Genomic DNA, 10,807 nt, shown 5'->3' with positions numbered 1-10,807 from the left:
CCAACCCAGCCCCAGCACCTCAGCTAAACCCTGGCACCGAGTGCCGCATCCAGACTTTGTTAAACACATCGGGGATGGTGACTGCACCACCTCCTTGGGCAGACCATGAGCAAGGCAGCAGAAACCTGATTTATTTTTTCCATTTTCATTTCCCATGCTGACCCAAGGGCCTGTGCAACACCTGTGTGGCAGGGTGGAGCTGGCAGCTGGCACAGGGGCCCCCATGGATCCCCTCAACCTCTCGTGGTACGACGGGGACAGGAACTGGAGCAGGGCCCTGAACGCCTCGGAGGCGGCGCACAGGCCGCACTACAACTACTACGCCATGCTGCTGGCCCTCCTCATCTTCATCATCGTCTTTGGCAACGTCCTGGTGTGCATGGCAGTGTCCAGGGAGAGGGCCCTGCAGACCACCACCAACTACCTGATCGTCAGCCTGGCCGTGGCTGACCTGCTGGTGGCCACGCTCTGCATGCCCTGGGTGGTCTACATGGAGGTAAGGCCTCGGAGCTGGCCTGAGGGAGGGTGGGGAGGGTGTAGCAGCCTGGAAATCGGCCTCCTGAATTCCCCACAAGTGATTTTCATGCCCTAAATACAGGGGGTTTTGTTCCCTGAAGTGCAGGTTTTTTCGTTCCCAAAATTGCATTTTTTTCCATTCCTGAAATTGTACCTTCTTCATTCCCGAAACTGCATTTTTCCCATTCCTGAAATTGTAGCTTTCTCATTCCCAAAACTGCATTTTTTCCCATTCCTGAAACTGTAGCTTTCTCATCCCCAAAAATTGCCATTTTTTTCCAGGAGAAGGATGGGAGAGCAGGTAGCTTGAAACCCCACTGCTGCTCAGAGCACTAAATCACAACCCAATTGCACCAGAAATTTGGGGTCAAGTGGGAAAGGACCCCAATTTTGTGTTCAAAACTCCACCACGGGTATCACACTGAAATCACAGGGAATTTGTGGAGGTGGAAGGGACGCACAAGGATCATTGAATCCAGCAATCAGAAAAAAAATAAAAATAAAAAGCAATCAAGGCCCTGTTTCTGAAGGGCTGCAGGAAGGCAATTGTGGAAGTGGAAGCAGGATGGGAAACCACAGTTTTATGTCACAATATAGGGGGAAAATATCACTTTTCACAGCACAAACCATGCTGAGTTTCCAGGCACTCACCCATGGAAGGGATGATAACACAGGGAGGAGAGCAGGGGAAGGAACCATCATCAGTGAGCCCAGTGAGTCCTGATGCAAAGCAAAACAGAGCCAGTGATGTGGCACGGGCTGTGGGAGAGCACAGTGCTAATTATCCCCGAGTTAATGATTGTTTTCGTGGCCTTGGATAACTCAGAGCCGCTGCTGAAGCTCATTAAGTGGCCACGGGCTGGGGGAGGCAGGCTCTGCCTCTGGGGCTCCATCTCCTTCTGTTCTGCTCCTTCTATTCCACTTATTCCACCAGTCTGAAGCAGAGGGTGATGCTGGGAGAAGATCCTACTCCCTCAGGTCCAGCCAGAAGAACCTCTCAGACCCTTTTTAATTTTAAGGCAGAAGAATAAACCACAATGATGCAAAATTCTCTCCCTTTTCTGGGCTCACGTGCAGGGTTGGTCAGGAACCACAGCTACCTTCATCTTCCATTTGGGACAGTTTCCTCCAGGTTTTGTGTCACAAGCTTGGCCTAAAAATCAAACTCAAAATTAACACTTGAGAAAACCCCAGCCTTGGTGCAAACAGATCTTTTACCCCCAAACTTTGGAGGTTTCTCCAGCACAAATGAAAACACCAAGAGAAAGAACTGTGCAGTTCCCAGCTTCCCCCAAACCATGCCCTCAGGAAATCGGTTCCACAGAGGTTTGGATCTGGCTGGAAACCTTTGCCTTTGGGCAAATTCTCCTCAAAGTTCCTGATGTAACTGTCTCTTAAGTGCTTTTTTAATCACTGAGTATTCATCTGTCACTCAGGCTTCAATGCAGTCATTCTCCCTTCTTTATGCTGCCTATGGTTATGTATATCAGAGCAGAAATAACTGAAGAATAGATATCTTATTCATTCTATTTTCAAATGCAGTAGGGCTCTATTTTTGTTAGAGGGAAATATACTTTTTTTTTCATCACATGTCAAACACAGCAGTCCGAATAATTGCTATTAAACTTAATTGGCAAAGTTCAGCTTCAACAGCAAGAGAAGTGAGGAGAAAAAAGGCTACTGGTGCCTGGAAGTGTTATCATTAGTTCTTTGTCTTTAGCACTTTGTGTGGAGTGTTAAAGGCTTTTCACTCTGAATTAAACTCATTTTCTTCACCAAAAATAAAAGAGATAAAGGTTAGGAATGCCTACCCCGATTTTTTAAACTAAGAAATGAAGGGAAGCTCTTGCTTGTCTGACCTTTGCTGGGTGTAATTGGAAAAACTGTCTGGGAAAAAGCTGTGAGTAAAATCAGAGGTGCTTGGGAATGAAAATTAATGTGTTTCCCTCCTCATTCTGCCTTGAAATCCTTCAGGGAGCTGTTTAAGCTCCTTTATCTTCCCTGGTGAGCCCAGGTTTGTGCTGGGGCTGCCCAAACCCACAGAGAGCAGCAGGGTGGAACCACAGCAGCTGCAGGGATTGCTCTCCAGCCCCAGGGATTGCTCACTAACCCCAAGGAATTGCTCACTAACCCCAGGGATTGCTCTCCAGCCCCAGGGATTGCTCACTAATCCCAGGGATTGCTCACTAACCCCAGGGATTGCTCTCCAGCCCCAGGGATTGCTCACTAACCCCAAGGAATTGCTCACTAACCCCAGGGATTGCTCTCCAGCCCCAGAGATTGCTCTCCAGCCCCAGAGATTGCTCACTAACCCCAGGGATTGCTCACTAACCCCAGGGATTGCTCTCCAACCCCAGGGATTGCTCTCCAGCCCCAGGGATTGCTCTCTAGCCCCAGGGATTGCTCTCCAGCCCCAGGGATTGCTCTCTAGCCCCAGAGATTGCTCTCCAGCCCCAGGGATTGCTCTCTAGCCCCAGAGATTGCTCTCTAGCCCCAGAGATTGCTCTCCAGCCCCAGGAATTGCTCTCCAACCCCAGGGATTGCTCTCCAGCCCCAGGAATTGCTCACTAACCCCAAGGAATTGCTCACTAACCCCAGGGATTGCTCTCCAGCCCCAGAGATTGCTCTCCAGCCCCAGGGATTGCTCACTAACCCCAGGGATTGCTCTCCAGCCCCAGGAATTGCTCTCCAGCCCCAGGGATTGCTCTCCAGCCCCAGGGATTGCTCTCTAGCCCCAGAGATTGCTCTCCAGCCCCAGGAATTGCTCTCCAACCCCAGGGATTGCTCTCCAGCCCCAGGAATTGCTCACTAACCCCAAGGAATTGCTCACTAACCCCAGGGATTGCTCTTCAACCCCAGGGATTGCTCTCCAGCCCCAGGGTTTGCTCTCCAACCCCAGGGATTGCTCTCCAGCCCCAGGGTTTGCCCAAGGATTGCTCACCACCCATCCTCTCTCCGCAGGTGGTTGGGGAGTGGCGGTTCAGCCGCATCCACTGCGATATCTTTGTCACCCTGGATGTCATGATGTGCACTGCCAGCATCCTCAACCTCTGTGCCATCAGCATTGACAGGTGAGGGCTCTGTGCCAAACCCAGGCTGTGCCAAACCCAGGGTGGCCAGTCCCAGCACCTCTGTGGGACTCAGAGGCTGGAAAACAGTGGGAGTTTTTTGAAGAGCATCTTAGAGGATCCCAATGAGCTGTGAGCAGGGGGTTCGGTCAGGAGGCACAGAAACTCTGCTCCTGGGGGTGCACATGGAATTGCTCTGTGCTCCATGGCTCTGGCCCTGCTCTTTGTACTCTGGGATGGTGCCGCAGGCGTTGGTGGGACGGTGGGAGGAGAACACCAGGAGCTGACCCAGCCTCACCCTCCTGGCGTGGCTGCAGCCCCCTGGCACACATGCCCTGTGCTTGGTGGGCAGTGGCAGCCCTGGCAGGGTGACAGCAGCCTGGGGGATGTGTCCCCTGCAGGTACACGGCCGTGGCCATGCCCATGCTCTACAACACCCGCTACAGCTCCAAGCGCAGGGTCACCGTCATGATCGCCGTGGTCTGGGTGCTCTCCTTTGCCATCTCCTGCCCGCTCCTCTTCGGCCTCAACAACACAGGTGAGGGCTCTGGCACCTGCAGCTGCCTCCTGCTGCTCTCCTAGACAGGCAGGAATAAAGGTGGGATCAGGTCTGAGGTATATTGGAAATGTTCTTTCCCTCTGCATGTCCCTCCCGCTGTCCTGTCAGACAGCCAGAAATAAAGGTGGGATCAGGTCTGAGGTGTACTGAAGTGTTCTCTCCCTCTGCCACCCCTCACTATTTGCATGCTGATTCTGGGTCTGTTTCATCTCCAGCTGTTCCAGAGCAGGGTTTCAGTCTCACCAGAACTGAGGTGATGTAGAAGTTCACACAACACCAATCTGTGTTTACCTTAACATTTGTCCACTAGAAATTCAAAATCCTCCTTCTATTAAAACACACAGAAAGGAAAGCCATGGGACAGAACCTTCCCTGAGGCAGCAGAGAAAAGGTCTGGCAGTCCAGGCAGCAGTTTCCTGGGAATATTGGTTGGATCCAGCATGGGATCTGCAGTGCTGAGTGGGGGAAAAAGGGGAAGACCATGAGGTCACAGGATACAAATCATGTGAACAGTGCAAATTGCTAAAACACCCAGTGCAAACAACTAAATAACTATTTAGTGCAATACCACACTTAGCTGCAAGGCAAGGAGCAGCCAGGACGTTCGAGGTGATGTGACGCCCTCCAGCACGAGGGCAGCCGGGGACACCAACCCTGAGAGGTTTTCTCTTGCAGATGAGAAGGAGTGCATCATTGGCAACCCCGCCTTCGTGGTGTACTCCTCCATCGTGTCCTTCTACGTGCCCTTCATGGTGACGCTGCTGGTGTACGTGCAGATCTACATCGTGCTGCGGCGGCGCAGGAAGCGCGTCAGCACCAAGCGCAGCAGCCACGTGCTGGACTCGGACACGCAGGCCCCCCTGAAGGTAGCCAGCCTCCACAGCCTCCCCCTGCCCTGCTCCCCCTGCCCCACGCCGCCCTGCCTGGGGCAGAGCTCCCACAGCTGGGTGCTGGGGTCACTTTGGGGTCCCAGCTGCGCTCCCTGGGCTCCCGGCTCGCTGGCTGCGGCTCCTCGGGCTTCCCTGGATTTCGGGGATGATCCAGCAGCAGATCTGCACCAGGAGCTGCTGCAGTGACCCCCAGCATTGCCGTGGGCTGGGCTGGGGTAGCCAGGAACAGAGGCTGCACCGCTGTGTGAGTCAGTCCTGCAGGATCACAGACGCGAGGAATGGTTTGGGTCAGGAGGGACACTAAAGCCCGTGGGCAGGGACACCTTCCACCATCCCAGGTTGCTCCAAACCCCATCCAACCTGGCCTTGGGCACTGCCAGGGATCCAGGGGCAGCCACAGCTGCTCTGGGCACCCTCTGCCAGGGTCTGCCCACCCTCACAGGGAGGAATTTCTCCCTGATACCCAATCTAAACCCATCTCCCTTCAGTTTAAGGCCATTTCCTCGTGCCCCACCACTCCAAGCCCCTCTCCAGCTCTCCTGAACCTCCTTTAGGGGGTGTCAGGTGTCCCCAGAGCTCGGTGGCAGCGCCTGGGGTGCACAGCTCCTCTCTGGGAAGCACAGCTCTGCAGCACCAGCCTGTCCCTGCAGGAGCTGTGTGTGAGGGAGCCCAGCTGGGCGGGCTGGCTGTGAACCCACTTGTCAAAGCAGGGCTCTGGCAGCACACACAGCACAGCCCGGGGGATGCTCCAGCTCCACACCCTGCTGCCTGCAGAGGAGGCAGCCAGACAGGGACACGCAGACACAGCAGAGCTCCGTGGCCTCCTTGTTCTGGTGCACAGCACAGGGGTGGCAGCCTCCATCCCTGCTCCTCCTCGGCATTCTCCATCCACCTCTCCATCGTGCTCGGCTCCTGAGCCGCGCTGCTGAACTCCTGACTCATCCCTTTGTGTTCCCACGTGCCTCCCTTACCAGCTTCCCTTCCCAACCCCTCTCTGCCTATGTAACCTCTGAGCTGGTGCTTGCCCCTTAGGACAAATGCACTCATCCAGAAGACGTCAAGCTCTGCACAGTTATTGTGAAGTCCAATGGGAGCTTCCAAGTTAATAAGCGCAAAGTGGTGAGTGTTAAAGAGAAGTGGGAGCTTTCCAGAGCTTTCAGCCTTCCCCTTCTCCCTCAGGACACGAGGTTCATTTATGTAGGGTGGGAGAAAACTAAACCTAAGAGCAAAGGTTACCATTCAATCTCAAAATTTAAATAGTCTTCCCATTCCTTGGAGTGAAGCAGGGGGTTTAAGCTCATAGAGCTCACAAAGCCAGATTAAGCTCACCGAAAGATCAGCTCTAAAAGCCACGGCATTTGAACATTTTTATGCTTTTGATTTCCTTCTCCTCTCTGTTATTTAAATCTTGGACTGCATTGGCTTTGTTGGGTTTTGGTTGCTGATTCCATTTTTATTTATTTTCACTCTGAAAACCTGAACAAAATCTGTAGAGAGTGGAGACAGCGTCTCCCCCATTTCTGAGCCTCTTTGTGCCAAAAAGGAGAATCCTCCAGTGCAGCTCTGTCCATCCCATCTGCCCAGAACACCCCAACACCGCACAGCCCTTCCTCCAGGCAGGGAGGGAGAAGAGGGACTGACTGTTCTCCAGCATCATCCAGCTTCACTCTGTAAGGAATGCTCGTTGCTCCTCTCTGTGTATTTACCTGTCATTATGTTGTGGACATTTGATTCTTGTCCAGGAGGCAGAGAGTCACATAGAAGAGATGGAAATGGAGATGGTGTCCAGTACCAGTCCCCCTGAGAAAACGGCCCTCAAACCCACAGCACCAAGTAACCACCAGTTGATTGTGCCAGTTGCTTCTAATCGGGGCAACAACTCTACCCTGCAGGCACCCCTGAGCAGCCCTGGGAAGGTGGAGAAGAATGGCCATGCCAAAGAATCCCACCACACAGCCAAGGTCTTCGAGATCCACTCCCTGCCCAACGGCAAGACGAGGAACTTGCTCAAGGCCGTCATCAGGAGGAAAATGTCCCAGCAGAAGGAGAAGAAAGCCACGCAGATGCTGGCCATCGTGCTCGGTGAGAGCGTGCCCTGCCTGCCCTGGGCTCCCTGCAGAAACCCCTGTCCTGTGCAGGCTGATTTTCCAACCCCCCAAAGAACTCATTTCCCTTCACACATCAGGAGAAGATGGCAGGAAAGTGTGCTGGTGTTCATAGGGGTCTGAGGATGAGGGAAGAGATGAGAATAATGACTCCATGTTTCAGAAGGCTTGATTTATTATTTTATTATTTTATTTATTATTATATTTATTTATTTATTATTTTATTTATTTATTATTTTATTATATATATTATATTAAAAATATACTAAAAGAATAGAAGAAAGGATTTCATCAGAAGGCTGACTAAGAATACAAAAGGAAGGAATGATAACAAAGGTTTGTGACTAACCAGAGAGTCCGAGCCAGCTGACTGTAACTGGCCATTAATTAGAAACAACCACATGAGACCAATCCCAGATGCACCTGTTGCATTCCACAGCAGCAGATAACCATTGTTTACATTTTGTTCCTGAGGCCTCTCAGCTTCTCAGGAGAAAAAAACCCTAAGGAAAGGATTTTTCATAAAAGATGTCTGTGACAGGCAAAGGGCTGCCCATGGGTGCACAGTGCACTAAGCTGGCACAGGGCTGCACCAAGGGTGCCCAAAGCTGCCCCACTCGGGGCCAGCTGAGCTCCCAAAACCAGGGAAGACTCCTGGGCTTTCTGAAATAAAAGGCAGCAGAGCTGGCACCTTGAAGGGCAGAGTTTCTGCTGTGTCTGAGCTCATTCCATGAGCAGAGGAGTTCCTTAGTGCCAGGGCAGAACGCAGAGCAGGACACTGAGCACACAAACACAAATCCCATTCCTCTGTGAAATAAATTCCCCTTCCACCAAAGAGAACCTCGCTGTTCCTCCAGCCCGAGAACACCCCCAGCTTTCAGCCATCAAACTCCTCCTCTGTCCTTTTCCCCCCCAGGTGTTTTCATCATCTGCTGGCTCCCCTTCTTCATCACTCACATCCTGAACATGCACTGCGACTGCAACATCCCGCCGGCCATGTACAGCGCCTTCACGTGGCTCGGCTACGTCAACAGCGCTGTCAACCCCATTATCTACACCACCTTCAACATCGAGTTTCGCAAGGCTTTCATGAAGATCCTCCACTGCTAAAGCCACAAACAGCGCCCGCTTTTTTTTGGGAACGGAGGGGGAAGAGGGAGCGATGCCATCCGTGCCGGGGAGGGGGCTGGAGCTCTGGAGCTGGGCACCGCGCGGTGCCCGGGAACCTGGTGGGGTTGGAACGAGGCGGGAGGGTGTCTCACCTCTCTGGGTGACCTCTGGACCGGCCCCCAGGGTGCTTTTCAGAGCCAGCCTCGCGCTGTGCTGGAAGTGGAGGTGCAGGAACCGAGGAGCTCTCGCTCGGTTCTCGCCCGTGGCCACCGCCCGGCCTGGAGGGCACTGTGGACACGGGGTGGCCACGGGGCAGCAGGAGGTAGCGCTGGGTACAACTCTCACCAAAGACAAGGTCATGCTTCCCCCTGGCAGCAGGAGCCAGCCAGGGCCTCTGCGAGCTCCGTGCAATAGCTTTGCCTTCACCTCGAGCTGACCCGCCCGGTGTTTAACTGCTGAAGCCTTCAGAAATCCCATAAAAACCAACCCAAGAACTTTCAGAGGTCCCCAGACGGGTCGAGAAGGTTCTGCCACCCCCAGACCCTGCAGCAGTGGGAGCCTATGAGCCATGGGTGGAAGGGAGAAGGGGGCATCAGTCTCACATCAAACCATCGGTGTAAATAGGGATGAATAGGATGGATTGTGGAGCTCCAAGCCAAAAAAAAAAAAAAAGAGATGGAGAGAGAGAAACTCGAGGAGTGGAACCTTGTCTTGCATGGTGTACATCCAACAGGACCCCCTCAGCTCCCATCAGCGATTTCTGCCCACCAGCATCTCATCTCCAGGCTCTGCCCAGGTGACAGCAGGGCAGGGTGGCAGCGTGGTGAATGTACAGACACGAGGACACTGTGCCGGGGGGCACCCTGAGCACCCAGCCAGGCCAGGGCTGCTGCTTCTCACCTGAATCAGGGGCCCAAGGAGCGCCTCGGGTCTGATTTGCCTCTGTCTCTCCCCAGGGAGTGCAGAATAACATTGTGCCTAATTTAAATCAACAGTCAAGGAGATAAAACTGTGCATTTTGGAAAAAGCCAGAATAAAAACTCAAGAAAGCCCCTGCCTGGACCAGCTCCTGTGTCCAAGCTGGACTCTGGGAAGGTCTGGATGTTTCCAGCGTCCCTTACTCTCTGCTATCTATTTTTCCATGGATTCTAGGAATGGAAACCCCACAAGAGCATCATTCCACCATGCTGAATCTGGCACCGCCAAAGCCACGCTCTACATGCTGTTTGTACTCAGTTCACATGATATTTTGCAATATCTCTGTAAATAAAACGCAGCAAGGTGAATAAAACAACGTGGAAATAGGTCTGGCTAGAAATCCCTGCAGGATGTGGAGCAGCAGAGGGTTGCAATAGCCATAACCAGGGGCAGACTCCCAGGGTGCAATTTCCTGCTGTTTTCTAAAGGAGTAAAATCACAATTGGGAAAGCAATAGAATCCCTTTTTTTCTCTATGCAGTTTGTGGAATATTCACTCAGTTCCTGCTTCAGATGAGGTGAAGCTCTGCCAAGGTTTCCTGTAATTCCCTGGATTTCCTGTGTTGCTAGCAGAGCACTCTCCTGTGCTGGCAGGATGAGTTCCAGCCCTGCTTCAGGAGGAGATTACACCAAGCAGCTCTAGCACATAATCCCAGCTGTTTTCTGAAATGGAAGCAGCAGTCCCACCTTAATCCCCAGGTTTCTGTTCCAAACCTGCCATTCCTGGAATGGGCTGCAATCCAGGGCTTTGATTTTTCAGCCCACAGCCTTGTGTAACGTTTGAACCCGGCTCTTCAGAGCTAAAAACTGCAAAACTGGGAACTCCAACTCAAGGGATCTCAGGCACACATGAGCTGCTCTTTCTTCCAAAAAGAGGTATAAACCAAACAAATTCAGTTTTAACCAAACAAATTCACTCAGTGATGAGAATCAACTCAGACTTGTACCCCAATATCCACAGCATGATGCAAAGGCAGGAGGTTTTGGGGCAGAAAAATAGCAACAAGTCTATTTTTAAATGTATTTACAAGCAGAAAGATCTGTTTGACTTAGGGAATTAACAGCTGAGGAGCTGAACAAAAATAGCAAATATGACATGTATACACCAAAAAAAGCTTTAAAGCATTTGGAAGTTGCCATAGGTGATGTTTTCCCTGTACTGAAGGCCGGTGTGAGCTCTCAGGATAAAAGGAATAAAACCAGGATAAATGGAATAATAATATCCCTCAGGATGATGTGGATAATATCTTCACTTTGTGCCATAATTTTACTTTGTGTCCAGTTTTAAAATCCTCATCTCCAGTGCTGTGAACCTCGCTCCCAAATTTTTTTTTTTCTGAATCTAGAAGCAGAACCTTAGAGCTCAGCCCACCTGAAAAACTCATCCAAAATGCCATGGGGGGAAGAAGGCTGCAGGAGGAGGCAGGGTCCTTCATGTGGAGCAAACCCCAGGTGTGATTCCCAGAGCTGCAGTATTGGCTGTGAGGAACCACTTGCAGCCTCCATCCCCAGGACACTTGAAACTGCTCCTTCCCACCGCTCCAGGCTGAACTGAGGGAGTGTGAAGGTGCCCAGTGCCCTT

General features: G+C 52.0%; 1 protein-coding gene across 2 annotated transcripts; it reads left to right on the top strand.

The window, feature by feature from the left end:
- Nucleotides 1-223: 223 nt before the first annotated feature.
- On the top strand, nt 224-8,248 carry DRD2 (dopamine receptor D2). Of its 2 annotated transcripts, XM_058819107.1 has the most exons (7): nt 224-496; nt 3,478-3,587; nt 3,986-4,122; nt 4,819-5,009; nt 6,066-6,152; nt 6,776-7,115; nt 8,055-8,248. In XM_058819107.1, exons 1-7 carry the CDS (start codon nt 224-226, stop codon nt 8,246-8,248), a joined length of 1,332 nt encoding a protein of 443 aa, XP_058675090.1. The 2 variants fall into 2 exon arrangements, with proteins under 2 accessions (XP_058675090.1, XP_058675091.1); XM_058819108.1 differs by lacking the exon at nt 6,066-6,152.
- Nucleotides 8,249-10,807: the final 2,559 nt, after the last annotated feature.

The sequence above is a fragment of the Ammospiza caudacuta genome, chromosome 23 (assembly GCF_027887145.1).
Source record: "Ammospiza caudacuta isolate bAmmCau1 chromosome 23, bAmmCau1.pri, whole genome shotgun sequence".
NCBI classification, from domain to species: Eukaryota; Metazoa; Chordata; class Aves; order Passeriformes; family Passerellidae; genus Ammospiza; species Ammospiza caudacuta.
Note: the sequence above shows the minus strand (reverse complement) of the source record. Positions and strands in the feature narration are given on the sequence as shown.